The 25,629-nt window shown below is 54.2% G+C and overlaps 1 protein-coding gene across 8 annotated transcripts in view; it reads left to right on the top strand.

Annotated features, from left to right (window-relative positions):
• AGO2 (argonaute RISC catalytic component 2) overlaps positions 1-25,629 on the top strand; it is a 118,078-nt gene that overhangs the window by 75,659 nt on the left and 16,790 nt on the right. For all 8 annotated transcript variants that reach the window (XM_054499834.2, XM_054499832.2, XM_054499835.2 and 5 more), the window contains exons 4-16: positions 98-279; positions 2,225-2,361; positions 3,204-3,338; positions 4,160-4,247; positions 5,514-5,661; positions 6,475-6,594; positions 6,743-6,865; positions 11,110-11,243; positions 13,246-13,430; positions 14,930-15,089; positions 18,229-18,319; positions 21,137-21,331; positions 23,036-23,170. In XM_054499834.2, the coding sequence (XP_054355809.1) occupies positions 98-279; positions 2,225-2,361; positions 3,204-3,338; positions 4,160-4,247; positions 5,514-5,661; positions 6,475-6,594; positions 6,743-6,865; positions 11,110-11,243; positions 13,246-13,430; positions 14,930-15,089; positions 18,229-18,319; positions 21,137-21,331; positions 23,036-23,170 (1,833 nt within the window). The remainder of the gene's footprint in view (positions 1-97; positions 280-2,224; positions 2,362-3,203; positions 3,339-4,159; positions 4,248-5,513; positions 5,662-6,474; positions 6,595-6,742; positions 6,866-11,109; positions 11,244-13,245; positions 13,431-14,929; positions 15,090-18,228; positions 18,320-21,136; positions 21,332-23,035; positions 23,171-25,629) is intronic.

Below are 25,629 nucleotides of genomic sequence, written 5' to 3'. Positions count from 1 at the left end.
CTCACCCAGGAGTGTCTGGAAGCCAACCACTGCCAGGCTGCGTCCTCCCTGGGGCTTCGCAGGAGGGAGTAACCTTGTGTGCCTTGGATCCTCGCAGGTGGAGCTGGAGGTCACGCTGCCGGGAGAAGGCAAGGATCGCATCTTCAAGGTGTCCATCAAGTGGGTGTCCTGCGTGAGCTTGCAGGCGTTACACGATGCACTTTCAGGGCGGCTGCCCAGCGTCCCTTTTGAGACGATCCAGGCCCTGGACGTGGTCATGAGGCACTTGCCATCCATGAGGTGAGGGCGCCACACAGGACCAAGGGCGGGGGAATCCCCTGCGGCTCCGAGGGCCCCCCCCACAGGGTCTGAAATCTGTCCGAGGAACGGCTCATTCTCGGATCCAGGGTGGGACTGGTCATGTGGGTTTTCTGTGATGAAGATAACACAAATGGTGCTAAGGTGGAAACAGTGTTAATATAAACATAAGTCACCAGCATTCTTGGCCTGGCCCGGAACGGTGGCCTCCCTATTTGTGTGCACGTTGGTGCCTTCGTGTTCCGCGCAGCCCTCTGCGCCCGCACTTTTCTGCCGCTCTCTTGCCCTTGGGACTCGTGATAGGAGAGTAATGCTGTGTTCCCAGTTTCGTGCTGCACGCATGTCTGCAACTCTAGGGATCGTCACCACTGCTTTTTGTGACTGTTGGGGACGTCCTTATTCTCAGGATTACTCTTTTACCACAAATTGCCATACTTGCGATTGCTGGGAGAGGGTGTAGGGGAACAGTTTAAGGGCTCACAAGCTGCCCGGTTGCTGGGCAGAGGGTTGCGCTAATTTCCTGAGTGGCCCGCTGTTGGAGGAGCGAGGCCAGCTCAGCACATCAGCCCTCAGCACACCTGCCCTCACACTGGTGCCTGGGAACAGTTTGAGTTTTCAAGTTTTATCTCTTTCGAACCAAAGCCTAAACCGAAACAAACCCCACAGTGACAAACCCCAGGACTGACCAAAGCTTTAAGATTCTAGGAGAGAGTTGGGGCTTCCCTCATAGAAGAGAAGGTGCTTTGAGGCCTTGTGTAAGATTTTTAGAAGGGACCATGGTGTTCTCAGTCTTCAGGCATGGGAGGAGGTGAGCAAATACAGGACAGGCTGTCACTCCCGGCAGGAACACACCTACCCCCATGTGTAATCTGTCTCTGCTTTGAACTATCGGTGGAGGAAGGTCGTAGGTACGTGGAGAAACAGTCTAGGAGGATGGTTGCCAAAATGGCATCTACCTTTTTAATAGAGTTGCAGAAATGACTGTGATTCTTTTCTGAATTCTTTTGGATTACTTACATTAATTGTATAATCAGGGAGGAAACTGCTGTTTTCATTTTGGGAAAAGAAGAGCAGTAGAGGCGGGATTATAGCACGTCTCAGGTGGAAAGTGAAAGGGCCGTGTGGGTGATTGGATCAGCGCAGCCCACAATTAGGGAGCATCGAGGCTCACAGCATGTTTTCCCTTCAGAATCATTAGTGACGGTGCCTCCTAGGCCACCAGACCCCACGGTGCCTGTGCAGCAGGTGAGGCTGCTGTGCTGGAGAATGTGTCTGCTTCAGTCGAGTAGCTCCAGCCGGGTCAGCACAGCATTCCTTGCAGGCCCGGAAGAGGTTGTGAAGCCCTCATGCTGGCCCTTCCACCTCCTACGGGGGAGCCCACAGCGGGCAGCTCCGGGGCCTTGGAGCCTACCTGGGGAGCCCATGGCTAAAGGAGCCGGCAGATGCTGGGTCATGCTTGGACAGCCACCGGCCAAAAGCAACATGTCTCCCCATGGCTGGGGCTGGGCCTGGCTGGGGCTGGCACTTGGCAGGTGCCCACTTCTATCTGCGCTTGGGGACACAGGCCCCGAGACGTGAAGAGTAGACAGTGAGGACAGTAAGGCGAGGCAAAGCCAGGACAGGGAGCCTGGGCCAGAAACACGCCAGGTCCTGGGGGTTTGTGCTCCACCTGTGCGGTGTGTTTAAACATCTTTCACCATCCCCCAGTGAGGCCACGGGTCCCCCAGCCTGCTGCTGTCACAGCGTCCCGCACAGCAGGCCACGCACACAGGCTGGAGTGCCGTGTGGTAAACGCAGATTTAAAAGGAGGGGAAACGGAACTCTGATGAGGATGTGGTGGGCGCAGACGAAGCCCACCCAGAGGTGGCTGTTGCTTCTGGAAGACGACGCATCTGACGGGAGGCGGGGTGGGGTCTCTTGGTTCCAGGTACACCCCCGTGGGCCGCTCCTTCTTCACCGCGTCCGAGGGCTGCTCCAACCCTCTTGGCGGGGGCCGAGAAGTGTGGTTTGGCTTCCATCAGTCCGTCCGGCCTTCTCTCTGGAAAATGATGCTGAATATTGATGGTGAGCAGCGCCCTGGGGTCTTCACTGCAGAGCAGGGTTGGGCATGGGCTGGGGGGTCAGGACCCCGGTGGGCGGGTGGCATGTGGCCAGCTCCATGCATGGCCTCTGTCAGAGCCGGCACTGCTGCGTGACACCTGGCTGGTCTCACCTGCAGTGTTGGGTGGGTTAGGGCAGTGGCTCTCAGGCCAGCGTGAAGCCACGAGGAGGTCGCACCCTCAGAGGCTGTGGCCAGGGGCTGAGGCGGGCCTGAGGATCCCGGGCTTCCTTCCTGCTGGCCTCCTGTAGGCCTGGGTTTGACTGTAGCCTGGGTGCGGCCTGTCCCTCTCTTGGGAGGCTTAGTCGCTAATCTGTGCAGGACATCCGCTGCCCTCTCCATGAAAAAGATGAGAGTGAAGGCCAGCGAAAAGGATCTGTCTTCTCATTTGGGAGCTGATTATTATGAAAAGCTCTAGAAAGGAATGAGAATTTGATCTTGCTCAGTTACACATTTATTGAAAAAGAATTACATAAAAGGAAATGGTGAATTTCAGAAATATCTACACCAGACGGTAACCAGAAAATCCTACAACACTGGCTTCATTCTCGGAGGGTGACTTAGTCTTTAAAATCAGCCAGCTCCTTTCTGTCACCCTGACCAGAGGGAGGGTCAGCAGCTGGGGCCTGGGCTTGTCACTGCTGGCCTGCCCGTGTCTGGGCCTGAGGCTGGCCTCGGTAGGGAGTGAGAACCCCGGCTGGGTGTCCCCACCATGGCTGGCCTGGCCTGTGAGGCCCCTCCAGGACTATGGGCCCGTCCAGCAGCCCCACGGTCACGCTTAGGCCTTTGCCTCTTTTCTCGCCTACAGTGTCGGCAACAGCGTTTTACAAGGCACAGCCAGTAATCGAGTTTGTTTGTGAAGTTTTGGATTTTAAAAGTATTGAAGAACAACAAAAACCTCTGACAGATTCCCAAAGGGTAAAGTTTACCAAAGAAATTAAAGGTAATGAACTGTCCCAGCACACCTGGCTGAGGGCTGGGAGGCCCCTTCCCAGTCCGCCTCCAGGACCGCATTTTGCAGTTCTGGTTCTTGTGTGCATTTAGGGAGGTGGGGATGGCAGAATTTAGCCATCAGATGAAGTAGCATGGAGATGAGTTAGACCCATTTCCCAGAGCTGGAGTGGGGGTTTCCTAAATAAATACAACCCCGTGGGGTGAGGATGAGGTTGGGGAGTCAGTCACGTCTGAGTCATGATGTCAGGACTAGAAGCAGCAGCGTGGCTGTGATCAGCATTTCATAACGCTGGAACCTAGGATGCATTTTCTTTTGTCTTCATTTAGTCCTTATACAGCCTGGCAGGCATCTGTACCCGGTCAGCCTGCTTTCTACTCCAAGAAACTCAGATTGGGGGTGTCTAGGACTTGCCTGGGGTCCTTCTGCCCATCAGCAACAGAATGGGGGCCCACCCCTGGCTCCACAAGCCCTGCCCGCTGAACCCGTCCTTTTGGAAGGCCATTTGCAGGGCCATCCACAGTACCCCGTGTTATCACGATGATCCATGGGGGGCGCAGAACAGCACGAGGGTGGACACCTCATGCTCTAAGCCTCCCCTCCCCTCCACCACGTGGTACTCTTGTAGGTGAGATGGACCCAGCTGGGGTGGCCTGGGGGTGACCTGTGGGTCACCCTCCCTAGGGGAGCCCTGCAGCCCCCCATAACTTGGGTCTGCAGCCACATTCCTATGAAAACTGGTTCTCGGGAAGTGCCGCTTGCACTCAGGTCGGAACAGCCCAGATGCTGATGCCTGTGTTCTGTGTACCCAGGTCTAAAGGTGGAGATAACGCACTGTGGGCAGATGAAGAGGAAGTACCGTGTCTGCAATGTGACCCGGCGGCCCGCCAGTCACCAAACGTAACACGCCCTTCCTTTCAGACTCTCTTGGCTGGGTCCCCCACTGTCACTCCGATGGGCACACTCTGGAGCCATGATTCTGTGCCCATTCTCCAGAAAAGACCAGTTCATGCTGTTTTTCAATCCCAAAATTGTCCCTTATGTGGCTCAGGAGATTCCACACTTCACCTAAGAAAATACTCAGATCATGAAATTCCACCTGGGTGCTGGGAGGTCCGGCCCAGGCGCTCTCTCCCTCTTCCTTCCTGAGCCTCATAGAGGAGAGAAGGGTCTTTTGCGTTCGTTGTCCCATCCTTAGTGATGGAGGTGGCGGGTCTGTGGCCCTGACCCACGCCCCCTTCCCTGGGCTAGTCCGTGTGTCCCGTCATTACGGCAAGAGCACAGTTTGGTATGCAGGCCAGAGTGGGGGTGAGAGTATGCCGCTGTCCTGGGTTGTACTGGTGTTCCTTCGCGGGAGGAGGTGATAGATTTGGCCCCTGTGCCCCAGTTAATGTCTCCCAGGCCAGTAGCGTTCATTTATTTCATGGATCATTCCATGGAAAGTGCCAGGCCTGTTGCCAGGCACTGGAGGTACCAAGATGCCCGTGGCTCAGGGAGCAGAAGGACGAGAGGGACTGTGGCCTGGCCCTGACCCGGCAGAGGCCGCAGGTGGCCCGGCAGTCTGGATCAGGGGAAGGGGTCGGTGCAGCAGAAACTGAGCCATGTGGCCCTTTGCCCTGCACTGGCAGCCCCTGTGCCCGCATCCCACACAGAGGCCAGCCTTCCTGTGACTGTGGGCCTCCCCCTCATTCACCCACACTGCACCCAGGCGTCTCCTGCCATCACCGTGCAGAGGCCCTGGCTGCCGGAACCAGCCTGGCCTGCTTTCCTCGTCCTGTCCTGGGGGCTTCAGGCCTTCTGGGCACCGGGAGCGCGCGGCATGTAAACGGCTTCCAGGGTCACCACGGTCTGCTGGAAGACACACAGACCTTTCTGGTCGTGTCCATTCGTCCTGACTCCTTTACACACACTGTGACGTTGTGGATAATTTATGAGTAATGACGCATGTAGGTATTTTTTCTTTCCCAACTCCAGAAACAAAATGAGAATTTAGGGGCTCAGGAACATTCCAGATAACCCAAAGCATGTGACATGGTTTTCACTCCCGGAGGTGCTCTGAATGTTTGCTCCTCACACGTCACCCTAAAAAGCAAATGCAAATATAAAGCAGCGCAGGGGAAGGGGCTCCAGGATGACCTTGGCCTGAACAGCCCCTTTGCTCCTCAGATTCCCGCTGCAGCAGGAGAGCGGGCAGACAGTGGAGTGCACGGTGGCCCAGTACTTCAAGGACAGGCACAAGTTGGTTCTGCGCTACCCCCACCTCCCATGTTTACAAGTCGGACAGGAGCAGAAACACACCTACCTTCCCCTGGAGGCAAGTCACCCTCTTCCAGTGCATCTCTGGGGGCTTGGGAGGGCGGCGTCCCAGGCTAGGGCATGCAGCTTCGAGAAACCGCCGAGGCCCCAGTCAGGTACAAATGGCACTGCCTCTGCTGCTGCAGGAACGCGGGTGAGTTAATGGGCTTTGTTACACCTCGGTTTTGCCTTCAGTAAAATGGGGTCCGCAGCTCTCTTGTGGGATTGGCGTGAACCTTGCCTGAGGTTGTGTGTAACGCGCCCAGCAGGCCCCGCAGCGGGAGGCAGGTGCTCCGTCACTGCACCGTTGCATCATTCACTCTCCTCTAACATCACGACTCTTTGAAAAATCCTTGCCTTGGGAAAGGATCAAATTCCAACCCTGAGCCATGTGCTGTAACTCTTCCCTCAGTGTTTAGATTCTGGCACTTTCCTGTCATTCAGGTAGGGCTGGGTGGCTCCAGCACCTTGTCCCACAGGTAGACGTCTTTTGCACCTGCAGCCGCTTTCACGCCCACAGCCACCGAAGACTGGAGAGAGCCCAGAAGTGCCGGTGTCAGGACACAGCCCCGCTCACCTGATGCACTGGGCACAGAGGCCGTGGGGTCTGTGTGTTCGCGTGACGTGGGGTTTACTTAGCAGGGATTTCTGTTGTGAAGCGGAAGGCTATGGAGCAGCCCCCGCAGCAGATACCTGCACAGCGCTTCATAGCCCAGGGATGAGGCAGAGACAGTCCCAGGCGGAGCCAGGCCACCAACCCCTGAGCCCCCTGCCCGCTCCCCTGGTCACACCAGTGCGGCACTGACGGCCTGTCTCTACGTCCTCTTCACAGGTCTGTAACATAGTGGCAGGACAAAGATGTATTAAAAAATTAACGGACAATCAGACCTCAACCATGATCAGAGCGACTGCTAGGTCGGCGCCCGATCGGCAAGAAGAGATTAGCAAATTGGTGAGCGTCAGTCCCGGGCAGGGCTGCCCTGTGGAGTCCAGTCCGGTTGCCCTGGCACAGAAACCTCTGATGCTTGGAATGGACGCAGCTGCTAGAGAGATGGCAGGCCTCCACCCACTCCGTGCGTTTTCTTGTTTCCCTTTGCCAGATGCGAAGTGCAAGTTTCAACACAGATCCATACGTCCGTGAATTTGGAATCATGGTCAAAGATGAGATGACAGACGTGACTGGGCGGGTGCTGCAGCCGCCCTCCATCCTCTACGGGGGCAGGGTACGTGCGGGGCGGCGGGGAACGTGTGGCTGTGGGGCGTGTCTCTGCCCCGCGACCCCTCTCAGGTACTGAGTCATCACCCGCGGTGTAGACTGTGTCCCACGCAGGAGAATCCTTTCTACTCCGGGCTGAGCCTGTAAAAGATGTGAGACTTCATAAAGGAATGGCTTTCCTTGGTCCTTTTTAAAGTTTTTCAGAATTATCGTTAATGTTTTCAGAAGATAATTTTTATTATCCCATGAAAGTTTAGAGAGCACCATTCTTTGCGTGACAGACACTCGCCGAGGGTTGAATTATTTCCCAGAGGGCTGTACTGCTTTTCTATTCTTTAACTTTTGCTTTGGGGATGTTTGGTAACAGTTTTTTGTCCTTGCTAATTTAACTTCTAGTTTTGTTTGTTTTGAGGCAGGGTCTTGCTCTGTCACCCGAGCTAGAAGGCAGTGGCATGACCATAGGTCACTGCAGCCTCTAACTCCTGGACTCAAACAAATCTCTCACCTCAGCCTCCCAAGTAGCTGGGAATACAGGCGTGAGCCACTGTGTCCAGCCCTTAACTTCTCCTTTTTATTAGTGTGTAACCAAAGGTGTCCTGAGCACTGAGCCCTCCAGGGTCTCCTCTCATTTCCTCCTGGGCTCGCCTACCACGGGTGCAAGCATACCACGTCTGATGGGAGGGCCCAGAGGTGACCACGCTGGGAGGGACACCAGGGCTCTGCAGGGTCTTAGTGTCAGAGGTCACTGACTTTTTTAAGCACCTGGCATCTGTGTAAGTGTCTGCCTAACCTTTTACACCCTAGTTTCTACCTAATGGAATTTTCTCATCCTCAAGACCTGTAGCGAGGTTTTGGTTTGTTTTTTGTTTGTTTGTTTGTTTTTCCTGTCTTATTTTAAAATATGGGTTCTGGGCTGGGCGCAGTGAGTGGTTCACATCTGTAATCCCAGCACTTTGGGAGGCTGAGGTGGGTGGATCGCTTGAGGTCAGGAGTTTGAGACCAGAAACCCTGTCTCTACTAAAAATTAGCCTGGAGTGGTGGTGCGCACCTGTAGTCCCGGCTACTCAGGAGGATGAGGCAGGAGAATCCCTTGAACCCGGGAGGCGGAGGTTGCAGTGAGCTGAGATCGCACCACTGCACTCCAGCCTGGGCGACAGAGCAAGACTTGTCTCAAAAAATAAAAAATACTTAAAAAAACAGTTCTGTTTTTTAAATGTTTCAGAATTCAGAAGATATAAAAGAATTAGAGGAAAAAGTATCTTTTTTCCCCAGTTCTCAGTTGCCCTCTCAGGAAGCAATTGGTGTTCTTTCTCCTTTGTAAAATCATCCAGGGATGATTCACCCCTTTTTGTGAAAATAATAGCATTACCTATATTTCTGTGCCTCACTGTTTTCTAGCTAATATTTCCTTAGAGCTAACTGAGAGGCTGCTGGCCGTTCTGTGTTGCTGTTCGCGCGTGTCTTGTCCTCTAGCACTGTTGCGTGGCACCCCATCACGTGGGGGTCTGTGTCCCTGGTGGGCACGGCCACTGCTTGTCTCTCTGAAGGGAGTCTGAGCAAGGCCCTTCAGCCCCTCCTTGGCTCGCTTGTCCCCCGAGGCCCCAGATGCTGTATAAACACAGCCCAAGCCCAGGAGGAAGAGCACGTGATTCCCCTTCAGGAGTCAGGGAGGAGACGCCCCGGGTGGGCAAGAGGAGTGCCTGGCCCCTGTGCGGGGACGGGGCTTTTGAACCCAGCGCCGCTTCACAGCGCTGCTAGCTTCTGTTCCCTCGGGCTTCCAGCTCTTAGCAAGGGCAGTGGTTGTCTGAAAAACAGAAGAGCTTGTGTAAGCCAACCTTGCAAAAATCTCAGAATGTAGGGATTAAGAGAGCTTGTAGGCTGGGCGCCGCAGCTCATGCCTGTAATCCCAGCACTTCGGGAGGCCAAGGCAGGAGGATCACCTGAGGTCAGGAGTTCGAGACCAGCCTCCGGTCAACATGGTGAAACCCTGTCTCTACTAAAAAATACAAAAATTAGCCGGGCGTGGTGGCACGTGCCTGTAATCCCAGCTACTCGGGAGACTGAGGCAGGAGAACCGCTTGAACCTGGGAGGCAGAGGTTGCAGTGAGCCGAGATGGTGCCACTTTACTCCAGCCTGGACAACAGAGTGTGAGACACTGTCTAAAAAAAAAAGGCCAGGCGCAGTGGCTCACACTTGTAATCTCAGCACTTTGGGAGGCCAAGGCGGGCAGATCACCTGAGGTTGGGAGTTCGAGACCAGCCTGACCAACATGGAGAAATCCTGTCTCTACTAAAAATACAAAATTAGCTAGGCGTGGTGGTGCATGCCTGTAATCCCAACTACTCGGGAGGCTGAGTCAGGAGAATCACTTGAACCCAGGAGGCGGAGGTTGCGGTGAGCCAAGATCGTGCCATTGCACTCCAGCCTGGGCAACAAGAGCGAAACTCCGTCTCAAAAAAAAAAAAAGCTTGTAATTTGTTTGAGACAGAGTGTTTCTCTGTTGCCCTGGCTGCAGTGCAGTGACGCGGTCATAGCTCATTACAGCCCTGACCTTCCAGGCTCAAGCGATCCTCCCACCTCAGCCTCTCAAATTGCTGGGACCACAGCCACACCACCACACCCAGCTAGGTTTTTAATGTTTTGTAGAGACGAGGTCTCACTATGTTACCCAGGCTCGTCTTGAACTCCTAGGCTCAAGCAGTCCTCCCACCTCAGCTGGGATTACAGGTGTAAGCCACCGCGCCTGACTGAGCATGTAGTGCTTCTGTTAATACATGAATACATTTTTCCCGATCTCTAAAACATCATAATGTGAGGAAACATTCCTGTCCCCTGCTCTACCTATCCCTGGTCCATTGTTAGTGCAAAAAAACAAAATATCCCTCAGAAAGCAATGTGTACAGCAGGAGTTCTCAACCAGGGATGATTTTGCCCCCCAGGGGACGTCTGGCAGTGTCGGGAGACATTTTTTATTGTCACAACTTGGGGGTGAGTGGGATAGCCTACAGGGCACAGGACAGCCCCCTGACAAAGAATCATTGAGCTTCAGATGTCAGTTGTGCCGAGGTTGAGAAGCACCTGTATAGTAAGAGCCTGTGTGTGTGTGTGTGTGTGCGTGTGTGCGTGTGCGTGTGTGCATGTGAGTGCGTGTGTGTGTGTGTGTGTGTGCACTCCCTGTCTGGAGCCCCAGGCTGTCTGTGAGACTCTTGCACACAGGGAGGCTGGTGGGAACAGGCAGTAGTTATAAAAATATAGGAAACAAAGCATTTATTTCTATCACATGTCTGATTTCTACAGCAGGCTTGTATTTTGTACGAAAAACGCTTCCTGCTAAAAAAAAAAAACCTTTCCAGAGTAAATGACAGCAACTCAGGCACAGCCACATCCTTTAGCAATGTCCCCAGGCCTAGGAGTGCCCGTCCCTCCCACACGGGACCCTTCCTGGCCCACCCTTCTCTTGAGAATCACTTGAAGCCAGTTCAGATTCCTTAGGTGACAGTGCTGAGGGCTGGCTGGTCCTGTCTGGTTGAGAGCTGACAGCATATTTGCACAGCCCGCCTTTCTCTTCTCAAGTGGAAGTAGCTCCCGTTTCCGACACAGCTGCAGGCAGTGGCATGCTGAGTGGAAAAAGCTGTGGGCTCAGTCCCAACTAAAGCTCTGTATAGAACAGGAGGCCTTCCTGTAGCTTGGCAAGGCACTTCTGTTCCTCCAGGCTACTCATGAGGTTGGATGGAGCTTTGGGCCTTCCTCCTCCTGGCTTAGCCCCCATCTGTCTGTTCATTACTTACCCATCCATCCTCCATCTAACTCCATCCATCCGTCCATCCATCTCTCCATCTCTCCGTCCACCTACCTACCTTATCCACTCATCAGCCATCCACCCACCCACCTTATCCACCCATCAACCATTTACCCATTCACCTTATGCACCCATCAGCCATCCACCCACCCACTTTATCCACCCATCAACCATCCACCCACCCCTCTTATCCACCGATTATCAACCGACCACCCACTACCTTATCCACCCATCAACCATCCACCCACCCATCTTCCACCAGCCCATCCATCTACCGATCCTGCCAGTTGTCTGCATCATTAGGCAGGTCAGAGACAGGAGACAACACAAAAGTTCTTTCCCTGAGAAGCCATTGTTGGTCAGGGGGACCAACAGTGAGAGTGACAAAGTCTAAGGTTGAAGGAATATGTTTTCCATTTTTTTCTCACCCTGAACCTTTTGCCATTTGCAGAATAAAGCGATTGCGACCCCTGTCCAGGGCGTCTGGGACATGCGGAACAAGCAGTTCCACACGGGCATCGAGATTAAGGTGTGGGCCATCGCGTGCTTCGCCCCCCAGCGCCAGTGCACGGAAGTCCATCTGAAGTAAGCCCGCCACAAGCAGAGGCTCCGGCCTGGGGGTCCTGCCCGATGGGCAGCTCGAGTGACCACTTGCAGGACTGACTCTGGTTGGGGTGGGGGTGAGGGCACTGGTATGGGTTTTGATGTCAGGGTTCATCAACCTTTCCCTGTCAGATACCACTGGCCGGGCCAGGGCAAGACATGCTGGCCCCATCGGTGCCCCCTCACTCCTGGGACCCACCCTTGCAGTGAGCATGGAGAAGCAGCGCAGACCGTAGACAAAAACAAACAGGATCTGAAGGAAATTTATAAGTAGGGGCAAAAGAGAGAGTTGGATTCAATGAACTACAGTTACTTTAAAAAAAAAATTTAGCTCCATATTAGTGTAAATTAGAAGGAGAAAATGAAGACAGAATCAGGAAGAGATGGGTCGGGCACAGTGGCTCATGCCTGTAATCCCCAGCACTTTGGGAGGCTGAGGCAGAAGGATCACTTGAGGTCAGGAGTTTGAGACCAGCCCATCTCTACGAAAAATAGAAAAATTAGCCAAGCATGGTGGTGCACCTGTAGTCCCAGCTACTCGGGGCACTGAGGCTGGAGAATCGCTTGAACCCAGGAGGCGGAGGTTGCAGTGAGCCGAGATCACACCATTGCACTCCAACCTGGGTGAAAAAGCAAGACCCCATCTCAAGAAAAAAAATAGGAAGAGATGGTGAAATAGAGAGATGGAGAGGCTGGGAGTATTATCTTCCTTCCCAGACAAGGGGAGTGATTAAGAGGAGAGAAGTTTTGGTTCAGGTCTCTGCCACCTGCCCAGGTGAGCGCCGGGCCCTCTAGGAGGCCCAAGTGCCGTGGAAGGGCCTGCCCTCACCCAGGACGCTCACCTCGGCCAGCACAGCTGTGCCAGGTACGGGCCCAGCGGGACTGTGTTGGGAGCACACAGCAGGGTGGCTCGTGCCTTTGTGCCAAACTTCAATGGGAACATAAAGTCTTTGCTTCCCTGCTCTGTGGGGGCAGCAGGGGAGAACTCCAGCCTGTGAGGTGTGTAGCCGGTCCCTTAACAGTTCCAGCAAGGACTGGCTGTGAACGGGCATGGCCCTCAGAGCTGATGTCTTGCTGGCGAGTGGCCATCTGTCCTTCTGAGGCCACCTTGTGTCCACACTGCTGGCAGAGGAGGTGGAAGCCTAGAGAGGGGGTTTGGGAAGCAAGCTGAAGTAGGTTAGTTCTGAACACGGGTCGCCTCCTGTCCCTTCTTCTGTCCTTGGCCCCTTCCTTCACTTTGGCCTGGAGCTGAAGATACGGGTGGACACACACATGTTTCTTGACCTGATCTAATGTACAGGAAATTGGACACTGGCTGGGTTGGAGTGCCGTGTCCTCGCCCTTATTGTAGAAGGTGACATGATTCTTAGTCTTCAGCTTAAAATAGAAGCCGCTGCCCTGCCTCCCACCCCACCCCAGCTTCACAAGGCTGGCCATTGCCAGCTGCTGCCACTCCTTAGGCTGCGGGCTGTTTTCTCTCGTGATGATGTCATACAGTCCGAGTTACGCCCATCAGAACTACTGGGGGAAAAGATCCAAAAGGACAGTGAGCTGAAAACCTCCCTCACTCTGACAGTGCCTGGCCTGTGCGTGGGGAGAACGCTGGCCTCCTTCACAGGAGCTCCAGGGGCTGTTCAGCAGCTTTACAGGGACAGCATCGCATCACCGCCCTGGGGCCGCCACAGCCATGAGGCAGCGTGAGCACGGTTTAAAGGCTGCTGTGTTACGGTGGCAAGTTAGCCGCACGTGACTTTCGAGTGCGCTTACATGTATGTTGAGCACACTTAACCTTTCTCATGAGTTAGTATGTGTTAGGAGATGTAGCTCTGAATTCTGGCCTCGTCTAGGACTTTAAGAACAATTTTGACCTCAGTGAAAGTGCTTTGGGCTTTGTAAAAATGACGCCCCTGTGTTAGAGCCTCTGGTCGGCCTGAGTTCTCCGCCATTCCCAGTGCACGGTAGTGAACTGAGCCTCCTCCTGCAGGTCCTTCACAGAGCAGCTCAGAAAGATCTCAAGAGACGCCGGCATGCCCATCCAGGGCCAGCCGTGCTTCTGCAAATACGCGCAGGGGGCGGACAGCGTGGAGCCCATGTTCCGGCACCTGAAGAACACGTATGCGGGCCTGCAGCTGGTGGTGGTTATCCTGCCCGGCAAGACGCCCGTGTACGGTAGGTGTGGGCGCTCCCGCTGGCTGTAGGGAGCCGTCGTGGTCTCCATGGGTGTTTGTTCCTGCCTAAGCCCCTCTGTGTTTCTGCTGCACTGAGAAAGGTGCTCCTTTCGGGCCTTTCAGGAGGCTGAGGAAGAAGAGGTGGCTTGTCATCACTGCCACTTCTGATCACTGTGTTCAGGGCCTCCCCGTCGTCCTGTATGATCCCGTGGTCCTGGGCAGTCAGCACCCTCAGGTGGCACAGGCCTTCGCACATGGGTGGGCACCCCATCATCATACAGCATGCGTGTTGGCTTGATGGGGGAGCATTTGTTTAACGCATAGAGCGTTGCAGCGGGGTCACCTCCTGCCTGGGACTCAGCCTATGTATAACCACTCTGTGCCCACCTCAGAATTTTGTGGAGTTTTGCCAAAGTCCATGCCAGGGGGTCACCCACAGGGCCCCACGCCCAGCCACAGACAGATTATTGACATGTAAAAACCACACTTCTCTAAGTTCAACATCCCAAAAAAAGAAGGGAAGAAAAAGCTGTTGGTGTTGACATCCTGCTAACACTGTCCCAGGGCCACTGTTTCCCCAGACCTGCCCAGTGAGCAGCTGATCAGTTGCTTCATGAAAGAGACCAGGAATAGCCGGGGGTGGGTCCATGGAGCTCTTTGATGTCAGGTCTACATCTGCCAAGGATTTTGAGGGTGCCAGTGTTTTTATTTTTAACCACCCAAGCATTTGCTTGCAGCCAGAGCACCGTGGTATGAGTGACCTTCCTTTTTTTTCTTTTTTTCTTTCTTTCTTTTTTTTTTTTTTTTTTTTAGACAAGGGCTGGCTCTGTCTCCTAGCCTGGAGTGCAGTGGTGTGATTTTGGCTTACTGCAAACTCTGCCTCCTGAGTTCAAGCAATTCTCCTGCCTCAGCCTCCTGAGTAGCTGGGATTATAGGCACACACTGCCATGCCCGGCTAATTTTTATATTATTAGTAGAGACAGAGTTTTGCCATGTTGGCCAGGCTGGTCTTGAACTCCTGACCTCAGGTGATCTGCCCGCCTCGGGCCCCCAGAGTGCTGGGATTATAGGTGTGAGCCACCGTGCCCGGCCAGTGTAAGTGGCCTTCCTAAGCAGGGAGCCAAGTCCTTCCTTTTAGTTGGGCTCTTTCTCTCCTGCCCTGGGGCCCTAGGTGAGGCATTTATATGGTTTTGTTGATAAATTGGAGGGATGAGATAGACTCACTCAACTTCCCTTCCTGAGGGAGGGGAAGCCTGGCCTGGGCGAGGCGGGCACAGCCGTGCTGGAGTCTGGACTCCAAGGAGCTTGGCGTCCCCCTCAGGGCCAGTGACCCTCTTCTATCGCCGACCTTGGACAGAGGGGGACACGCAAAGCTCAACACAGCTGCCATGGTTGCACTTGCCAGATGGGGGCAAGAGGGCTGGTGGCTGCTGCCGCTCTTGGGGCCAGCTGAGGAAGGGGCACCAGCAGAGCTGTGTGTGTGCCTCTCGTGTCCCTTAGCCGAGGTCAAGCGTGTGGGAGACACGGTGCTGGGGATGGCCACACAGTGCGTGCAGATGAAGAACGTGCAGAGGACCACGCCGCAGACCCTGTCCAACCTCTGCCTGAAGATCAACGTCAAGCTGGGAGGCGTGAACAACATCCTGCTGCCCCAGGGCAGGTAAGGCCTGGCCCCTTTACCTCTGCCTGCCGACCAGGGCATGGTGGGATACCTGGCAGGGTGGGGTGCAGTATGCAGGGGGCAGGGGGGCAGGGTCCCCTCACCTGGGCCCAGCACCGTCCTGGCCACAGCAGAGCAAAGATGTCAGACATAGATCTGGCTGCTCACGCTCTCCTGGGGACCAGGGACGTCTGCAGGAGTTTGAGCACTGTGGCCGGGTTTCCAGACAGAGAAATTTGTGCCTTGAATCCCAGTGGGCAAGGCAGAGCAGGGCATGCCTTGGATGGCCAGGAGATGGAGATGGGCTTCCCTGGCTCAGCAGCAGCAGCTACCATGTGGACCAGGGCCCCCCCATGCTTCCCACGCCAGGCTGGTCATGGATGCTGCGTCGTGCTGGGACTTTAGACTGAAAAGCTCCTCATGGGAGCACACTGTTGGCAGCTCCCGGGCTGGGACAGGATATGTGGCCAAGCGCTGGCCACCTGCCAGTCTCAGAGGCCCAGGGCTGACCGCCGGGGACGGGGGTTGGGGGTGATGGAGCTGCACCCTCCTCTGGCACCTCCTGACCGGCTGAGCATCCAGGTTTTCCAGGGCAGGGCCAGGGTTTGCTTCTTCCCCTCCTCCAAAGCCACCAACCTGTGATGTAGGCAAGAAAGACGTCTCCACACAATGACAGGCATCTTTGCCAACCCTGGCAGTTGTCTTAACATTTGGACGACAACAACGGAGAATATGTAGAATCAGATTATTTGTGCGTTTGGGCAGGAGGGAACTGGAGGCTATAGGCAGCCCCTGTGGCGTGGATCTGTTGGAGCTCCCAGTCACAGTGGGGCTCAGCTGATAAAGCCATCCTAAGCCAGGCAGTGCGCTAAATCTGCATCACTGGCACGCCGTCACAGACTTAAGAATCCTAAATCGAACTGCCTTAAGGCAGTGACCCTCTGTATTTGGAAAGTGGGCGGTGGCGAGCCCCTGCTGTATGCACAGGCCTGTGCTGGGTCACCACAGTGTCCTCACACCTGAGCAGCTCTTGAACCCCAGCGGGGCTCGTTCCCGGAGTGTCCTACTCAGCAGGACTGATCGGGACCAGGAATTTCCACCCCTAGCAAGTGGACACACACAGTGCCGATGCTGCTACACGGGGGACCAGGCTTTGAGAGCCACCGAGTTACACGCACCCAGAAACAGTCCGTTGAATTCATCAGGGAGCAGGGTGATAACATGGGAAGAACCTGGATTCTGAGTCGAATGGCCGTGAGCGTGGGCGCGGGCTCTGCGGTGAAACAGGTTCATGGGAATGAACAAAGACCAATCCAGAGCTGGCTGGGAACTGAAAGTGCTGTTCCTCAGTCAACAGGTTCTGTATGTATTGAGTACCTACTGTGTGCAGGGAGTTTGGGCCATAAGCGGGCAGCACTGGGCCGGAAGTCCTGGTGGAGGCACCCAGGTCATGAGCCCATCGTACAGGCGGCAGGTGCATGCCAGAGCCGTGGGAGGACTGTGAGAGCAGACAGGAGACAGGCCCGCCCCCGTGCAGCCTGGGGAATGCTGGGGAACGAAGGCTCCCTCTGGTGAGCTGGGGTGAGCTGGGGCCGTTGGAGGCACCCGACTAACAGTGTGGCCACCTCTGGCTCCATGAAGCTGAGAGGGGCTGGTGGCCTGGGCCAGGCCAGGGCAGGGGCACAGAGTGGGAGCACCTAGACTCTGAAATGTTTTGAAGATAGAGCCCTGGGACTTGCTGGCAGGTGGGATTGGGCTGTGTGTGAAGGAAAAATCAAGGACCTTGGCCTGGGCTGCAGGAGAGACCCCATCGTCATTAGACAGGGAGGCTGTTGGGAGGGTGAGCACTGGGCATGGGTGAACTGGACCCCGCAGCCTCTGCAGGGCATCTGAGTGCAGCTGATGAGTGGACGGTGGGAACCAGGAGGCTGGCGTCAGGCGAGACAGGATCCAGGAATCCTTAGCAGACAGGTGGTATTCCAAGCCCTGGGCCCTGGAGAAGGCTGGAGTTCAAGGCCTGGAGAGGGAGGAACCAGCAGAGGAGATGGGAGAGGCTGGGGCAGGGAGGCCGGCCGCAGGGCCCTAGGCACCAAGGGAAGTGTGTCCTGCAGCGGGCCAGACGCAGCGAGGCCTGAGGCTCGGCCGTGGGTCTGGGTGATGCAGAGGTCATCGGTGACCTTGGGAAGAGGAGCCTTGTTGCTGTGGCCGTGAGAAGTCTGACTAGAAAGGGGCCTGGGAGCCAGCGCAAGCAGTGATGGGTTCGGCTGAGTCAGGGAGCTCTGCCGCAAGGCAGGCGATGGGAGAGAGAGGGTGTGGGCGGAGAGTGAGTCACAGGCCTGTGGGGAAATGGATGCGGGGAGAGGGCAGCAGAGGCGAGGGCCGCATGTACCCGGTTTCCAACAGGCAGGGCTGGCAGAACGGCCACTTCTGACACTTCCTGATGTTGCCTGCAGCAGCCAAGCAAGGCTGGGTAGGGTGTGGGGTCGTGCACTCTCAACCCTGGAGGGAGGTGCTGTCACCACCTCCACCTTTCCCCGGAGAGCCCGAGGCCCACATGCCTGTCCCTGCCCCTGTGCGTGCTGCCTCCCGGGGAAGTCACCGTTGGGGTGACTTCCGGGGAAGTCACCACTCAGGGTCTGAAAGTTCTCCATGGGGTGGTTTTGCTGCCAGGGAACGCGTGGTCATGTCTGGAGACATGTTGGGGTGTCAGGCTAGACGGAGTGCTACTGGCATCCAGTGGGTGGAGGCCTCTCAGCGTCTGCCTATGCTTGGGACAGCCCCCTGCCCCAACAAAGAATGAGCTGGCCCCAGGCATTGGTGGTGCCAAGGGTAGTGGTGAGAAACCCTGGCGTAGGTGTGGCTGCAGAGGGAGTAGAGGGTGGAAGGGTGAGCCCTCTGGGGCCTGAGCCCCAGCCTCAACAGCTGTCAGCCCCCCAACCCCTGGCTCTTCTGAAGCAGATTTCAGACCTTGTGTCATTTAATCTGCAAGGAGTTTAATATTCCTGTTAAAAGATAAGGATTCTTTTCAAAAGCATTACCATGATACACTGAGCACCTCCAAAAGGTGATGGTGGCACCTACTAGGGTCAGAGGTCCAGGCATGTCTCACTGTGGCCCCTGACGCCACTCCTCTCCGCAGGCCGCCGGTGTTCCAGCAGCCCGTCATCTTTCTGGGAGCGGACGTCACTCACCCCCCTGCCGGGGACGGGAAGAAGCCCTCCATTGCCGCCGTGAGTGTCAGCGCTTCCCCATGGGTCTTCCATTGACAACATGCAGGACCCTGTCGAAGTCCCACTGTCACAGCGTGGCCAGGGGTCCTTCCTGAAAGGCATGGGGTCTCACTAAGCTGCGGTAGGGACGGCCGGGGTCATGCAGGAGAGAGGTGTTTGGAGGGGACACTAGAATGACATAAAATAAGTTCTAAGCAGCAGTCAGAGGTGGGGCATAGGGGCTCATGCCTATCCCAGCCCTTTGGGAGGTCTGAAGGGCAAGGAGGCCCCCTTGCACGTGGCCTGACTGGCGGGTGGTAGCCTAGGGTGTGATGACACCTGTGCCCCCCCATCATGAAAACTCCGGCCTTGGACACAGCCCCGAACCTCAGACAGGCCCGTGCTGCTTCTATTTTCTTGTTTTTCTTGGACAATGAGCTTAATGTTTCAGAACTTTCTTGGGTGTAAAATGAGGAAACAAATGTTGACCTCATGGGAGAATCAGGAAATGATGTAGTTAAGCCCCTGGCATGGTGCCTGGCACATAGTAGATGCTCGGAAAATGCTTACATTCCAGCCTGGGCAACATGGCGAACGCCCGTCTCTACAAAAATAGCTGGGGGTGGTGGCGTGCGCCTGTCGTTCCTGCTACCTAGGAGGCTGAGGTGGGAGGATTGCCAGAGCACAGGAGATCGAGGCTGCAGCGAGAAGAGATTGCGCCACTGCACTCCAGCCTGGCCAACAAAGTGAGATTTTCTCTCAAAAAAGAAAAAGAAAATGCTACCATTATTATTTCATCAGTTGGGAGAGAATATGGAGCAAGAGAGTCTATCTGGGACGCAAGGAAGCCATTCGAGCTGCCCCAGGTGGAAGAAAAGCAACATGAGATGTGCTCTGGTGTTATTCAGGGCACACTTCCTTTAGGAAATTCACATGCATCAACTAATTCTTGCCACTTGGCCCGATAATCACAACCCCACCACTCCCACACATAGACCGCTGCTCACGTTGCTGAGTCTTTTTTTGTTGTTGTTGTTTTGTGGGTTTTTTTGTTTCTATTTTTGTTTTTTTGTGTTTTTTGAGACAGAGTAACTGTCGCCCAGGCTGGATTGCAATGGTGCGATCTCAGCTCACTGCAACCTTCGCCTCCCAGGTTCAAGCAATTCTCCCGCCTCAGCCTCCCAAGTAGCTGAGATTACAGGCACCTGTCATCATGGCTGGCTAAATTTTGTATTTTATAGAGATGGGGTTTCACCATGTTGGCCAGGCTGGTCTTGAACTCCTGACCTCAGGTGATCCACCTGCCTCAACCTCCCAAAGTGCTGGGATGACAGGTGTGAGCCACCGCACCTGGCCATGCTGAGCCATTTTCAGCCCTTTCCTCTGATGGTGAAGCACCGCATGGCCGTCACCAAGCCACAGCTGGGCACCAGTGTGCCCAGGAGGGAGCCAGGGCACAGAGGGGAGCCCCCGAGGGTCCTGCAGCTGGAGAAAGCCCGCAGCACAGCGGGCTGGCGCCCTCCCCTGTTCCCACCTCACCTGGTCCCCGTTAGCTTTGTTTTTTTCTATACAAATGTTATGAAGCATTCAACTATATCTTGGGTTTTTGGAGCCTTAGGCTGGTTTTTTTTTTTTTTTTTTTTTTCAAGTTTTCAGGAACAGAGAAATCTGTGTTTATCCCCTATCCCCACAATTCTCAATCAATAGGAACAGATTTCTGTTTATGTTAATGTATTTCTGTTTATACCAGCTGGAAACATTACAGAGTTTATTTATTTTTCTCTTGGTTTAAGAGAAAAATTATAGCCCAAGGCAGGACAAAGGATGTGGAATAGTGGGAGAATTAACTGGGAAAGAACTTGTTCAGTAAGGATTTACGAAGAAGGAGGCAGATTGCCAAGAAGCAGCTCCTATTTTTCAGTGACATGAGAGGTTTTATTTCCATCAGTGTTTTTCAAAATTCAAGGACCTCGCCTTCCCCAGCCAGAGGGTGGAGCGGCACGTGGGGATCTACCCGGTTCCCTCCGTGAGCTGGGCCACCTCATCCCTCACGCTCCCTTGGCCCCCGACAAAGAAACCGCAGAGCCGTGCTGGGCTCTCTCTGTCTGCCGTCTTTGTGGCTGGCACCTTCCGGTGTCTGCTCGCATGGCTGGTGTGCCTTCAGGATGCTCTCTGTTGATGTGCTTGTAGTTTCTTTGGAAGAAATAGGGACACCCCCACCCATTGCCTTCTTTGGACTGATTAATTCAGCCACATCTGATGCCAAGCAGAGGATAGTTCTAATCTGTCTTTCTGTTTTTGAGATAGAGTCTCACTCTGTTGCCCAGGCTGGAGTGTGTGGTGTGATCTCGGCTCACTGCAACCTCCGCCTCCTGGGTTCAAGCAGTTTTCCTGCCTCAGCCTCCCAAGTAGCTGGGATTACAGGCACGCACCACCACACCCAGCTCATTTTTATATTTTTAGCAGAGACAGGGTTTTACCACGTTGGCCAGGCTGGTCTCAAACTCCTGATCTCAGGTGATCCGCCCATCTTGGCCTCCAAAGTGCTGGGATTACAGGTGTGAGCCACTGCACCCGGCCTGTTTTGTTTTGTTTTGTGTTTTTTAAACTATGTAACTTGGCAAATTTTTGTACTTCAGTACGTATTTACGAACACTATTGCCAGACACCAAAAGCCTAAAGGCTGAGTTCACACCCAGCCAGCCATTGTCACTTGACTGTGACATGAGTTCCAGGGTGGGGACACTTCTCGTCCCCATCTTCCCGAGAGTCCAGGCACATGCCCAGAAGAGGAAAGTTTTGGGAACCCCTGACCACACTCACTGCCTGTTCCTGCAGGTGGTGGGCAGCATGGACGCCCACCCCAATCGCTACTGCGCCACCGTGCGCGTGCAGCAGCACCGGCAGGAGATCATACAAGACCTGGCCGCCATGGTCCGCGAGCTCCTCATCCAGTTCTATAAGTCCACGCGCTTCAAGCCTACCCGCATCATCTTCTACCGCGACGGCGTCTCTGAAGGCCAGTTCCAGCAGGTGGGCGCCTCTTGGAACCTTCCCTCCACTTCTCCGGGGTCTGTAATTCACCTGTTTGTGCAGCAGAACCACACTCGATGAATGGCAACAATTATGTGGCTTTCATTCGGCCCCAAGGCTGATCTTGGGGCCGAATGAAAGGGGTCACAGCATGGAAGGGGGTCCGGGGAGGAGATGGGACACGGGGCTGTCGAGACCCTGACACGTGACACTGAGGCAGGACAGAGGGAGAGGAGGAGGGGTGGGTGTGGGCCTAGGGACCGAGAGATGAGGGAGAGACACTTGAGTCCCGCTGACTTGCAGAGCAGAGCTCCATCTGGGGGCTTCCCGAGGGCCTGGCTTTGCCTTGCAGGCTGTGGAGAGCTGTCGGGTGTCCCTGCGAGGTGGGGAGCTCATTGTGCCTGGGGACGCCTGTCTGCAGTGTGAGAGGTGTGGAGGCAGGGCCAGGAGGAGGGATAGGTGGCAGCTCTGTTGAAAGTAGGGTCGCCAGGACGCGGCCACTGTCTGGATGTAGAGAGAGACGGCCACAGTGGGTCACTGCTGGGTCTGGACAGGCAAGGAAGGCATCACAGAGGGGTGAGGGGAGTTTTGTTGCTGTCTTTGGTTGAGAGCACACACAGCACCCCCAGATCAAGGTGACCCGTGGGCAGGAATGAGTCCATCTTGGCCTGGAACCCGGGCAGTGGGTGCCCTGAATGTTTCTCCCGTTGGCTAGAGCCGATTCCTCCCCACCCCTCGCCATGCCACACAGTCGCATCTTTGGGAGGTGTTAGCAAGAAAAGCAGAAGAAAGCCGCCCCGGGCCTGTTGGGGGAGGAGCCCCACCCAGTGGGGTGGGAAGACATCCTCGGTGGCTGCCCCAGGAGCTTAGGAACTCCCCCGCCTTGATCAGGAGGCGGGATGGCACGCAGCCCAGCTCCCGCATTTGCCTTCCCAGTCCAGAGTGGAAGCAGAGCTCGTTCCTGAGACCCATGGCCTCCTAGGAGGACAGAATGGATACACCTTGACCTGCCGGCACCTCTGGCTGGAGCCTGCCCTGAGCTTTTTTTTTTTTTTTTTTTTTTTTTTTTTGAGACAGACTCTCGCTGTCACCAGGCTGGAGTGCAGTGGCAGGATCTCGGCTCACTGCAACCTCCACCTCCCGGGTTCAAGCAGTTCTCCTGCCTCTGCCTCCCGAGTAGCTGGGATTACGACAGGTGCCCACCACCACGCCCAGTTAATTTTTGTATTTTTAGTAGAGACGGGGTTTCACCATGTTGGCCAGGATGATCTCGATCTCTTGATCTTGTGATCCGCCCACCTTGGCCTCCCAAAGTGCTGGGATTACAGGCGTGAGCCACTGCGCCCAGCCCAAAGCCTGCCCTGAGCTTCTGCAGGAGCTTGGCCTCTGCGTGTGCCTTCTCAGCACAGAGCCCAGCCTGCATCCCTGGCGTTGGCTGCGCCCCTTGCACACACACAACCTCCTGCGCCCTCCAGGGGAAGTGTTCTTCCCATTCCTGAGTGCCAAGCCCCCTCCTCCTGCATCCAGTCCTTTCTGCAGAGAGGATGGTTTCTGCCCTCCTGTGTTTTCACCTCCCCGTGAACATACTCATTGTCTCTCAGAATCACCACGGCTGGGTGTTCTAAACCCAGAACCCACACGTGGGACCGTTGCTCACACGCACTACCATCTTTAAGCACAACCTCCTCCCTCCCATACCCCTAGGTTCTCCACCACGAGTTGCTGGCCATCCGTGAGGCCTGTATCAAGCTGGAAAAAGACTACCAGCCCGGGATCACCTTCATCGTGGTGCAGAAGAGGCACCACACCCGGCTCTTCTGCACTGACAAGAACGAGCGGGTGAGTTTCTGCATGACTCCAGGCAGGGGGCACGGTTCTCCCCTCAGCCCCACACCCCGAGCACACTCACAGAGAACCTACTGGCCACAGTGCCACTGTCCCAGGCTCTAGGGTGACTCTGTCCTCCAAGGGGCTTTGTGGGGACCCAGGTTTGGGCACTAGAGAAGGCTGTCCTTGATTTGGTGAAGTTTTTTTGTTGTTGTTTTGGAGGGTTTTGTGTTTTTTTTTTTTGTTTTAAAATGGGGTCTGGCTCTGTCACCCAGGCTAGAGTGCAGTGGTGCGATCATAGCTTACTGCAGCCTCTAGCTCCTGGGCTCAAGTGATCTTCCCACCTCACCCTCCCTGGTAGCTAGGACTAAGGCATCCACCACCACACCTGGCTAATTTTTTTTTTATTTTTTGTAGAGACAGGGTCTCACTATGTTGTCCAAGCTGGTGTCAAACTCCTGGGCTCAAGCCATCCTCTTGCCTTGGCCTGCCAAAGTGCTGGCATTACAGGTGTGAACCACTGCGCCCCACCAAAAAGTCTTAATTTATAAATCCCATAGGCCTAGACTAGTTCTAGGCACAAGATGTCACTTATCTAATAGATTACCAAAAGAGGTGGCTCTGAAAAAGTCCCATTTGGAAACCACAGCAAGGAGCTGTGCAGTCGTAAAGAATTGGCAGAGTGGTGCAAACTTGGACCCTCCCGGCAGGTGCCTGTGGCAGGGCTGGAAGGTGGTGCTGAGAAGGGGAGGAGAGGTGGCGGCGTTGAAGCGCCACGGTTCATCTCACAGGTGTTCCGGAAGGACAATGAGGAGGAGCAAGAGTTGTAGACAGAACAGCTGAGAATTCTCCACAGCTGACGAAAGATAGGAGACCCAGGTTAAAAGTGTTTTCCGTATTCCTAGTAGGATAAGTAAAAATAAACTCACACCTATCCACATTGTCCTAACTGCATAACATCAAGGTAGCTGCCTAAGGAAAGAGACCTGCCCAGAAAGGAGGCCTTGGACTGAACCAGAAGACCTTGACCTGGTCAAGGCAGGGCCGGAAGGCAGAGGGTTATCATCCACTTGGCACCCCCAGGAAAGAATACTTAAGAGTGTTAGACTCCCTACAGGCACACCTGTGCAAGGACACAGGGAAGGTCTACTGTGCAAATGGAAGGCGAAACAGAAGTTAAGCATCACAGTGAAGAAAAAGGATATTTTATCACAGTAAAAGGAATCATTCACCAGGTCAGGCACAGTGGCTCAAGCCTGTAATCCCGGCACTTTGGGAGGCCGAGGCAGGTGGCTCACCTGAGGTCAGGAGACCGAGACCAGCCTGGCCAACATGGCGAAACCCCATCTCTACTAAAAATACAAAAAATTACCCAGGCGTGGTGGTGGGTGCCTGTAGTCCTGGGTACTGGGGAGGCTGAGGCAAGAGAATTGCTTAAACCTGGGAGGCAGAGGTTGCAGTGAGCCGACATTGCGCTACTACACTCCAGCCTGGGGGACAGAGTGAGACTGTCTCAAAAAAGAAAAAAAAATACCCAAAAATAAATAAATAAATAAGTGGAATGATTCACCAAAAAGATAAAGCAACTAATGAGCTTGAATGTACCTAACACCAAATTATGTAAAGAAAAAAAAGTAAAGCAAAAACTAACAGAATTTTAAGGAGAAATTGATGAACACGCCATCAAAGATGGATATTTTTACACAGCTCTTATTATACTGTTTCCAGACAAAAATGAAAAACTAAGGGAAAAAAAACTGGGGCCAGGTGTGGTGACTCACACTGTCATCCCACCACTTTGGGAGGCCAAGGTGGGAGGATCGTATTAGTCCAAGAGTTCAAGACCAGCCTGAGCAACAAAGTGAAACCCCATCTCTAAAAGAAATTTAAAAATTAGTTGTGTATGGTGGCATACACCTATGGTCCCAGCTACTCAGGAGGCTGAGGCAAGAGATTTGCTTGAGCTCAGGAGGTTGAGGCTGCAGTGAGCTATGATTGCACCACTGCACTCCAACCTGTCTTAAAAAAAAAAAAAAAGAAGAAGAAGAAAAGAAACCCTGAAAATTGGAAGAGTGAAATGAACAAGCCAAGCCAGGTCTAATAGCTAGATAGAATCTTCCTTACAAATAGCTGCGTTCACATGGAAGGGTTATAAAAGTTCTACCAGGACAAAGGAAGTCTCAGGAGCTTTCCAAACTTCAGTCTCAAGCCATATTTTTTTAATAATTATACAATTAAATTTTAAATCAACAGTAGAAACGAAGTTGAAGAATGTTTTCAACTTTCAATTCACTGCTGAGTAGCTCATGCATTAAACATGTAACAAGAATAGAAATCACAAAGTACTCAGAACCTAACAGAATCGGGAATGTCCTGTCAAGCCTTATGCAATGCAGCTAAGACAGTGCAGTCTGTAGATTTAGATGAATTTGTTGTACAACAAGAAAGAGAGCAATAAAAGAAGCCTAAAG

Source organism: Pongo pygmaeus, chromosome 7 (assembly GCF_028885625.2).
Source record: "Pongo pygmaeus isolate AG05252 chromosome 7, NHGRI_mPonPyg2-v2.0_pri, whole genome shotgun sequence".
Classification (NCBI taxonomy): domain Eukaryota; kingdom Metazoa; phylum Chordata; class Mammalia; order Primates; family Hominidae; genus Pongo; species Pongo pygmaeus.
This window is presented reverse-complemented; position numbering and strand designations above follow the sequence as displayed.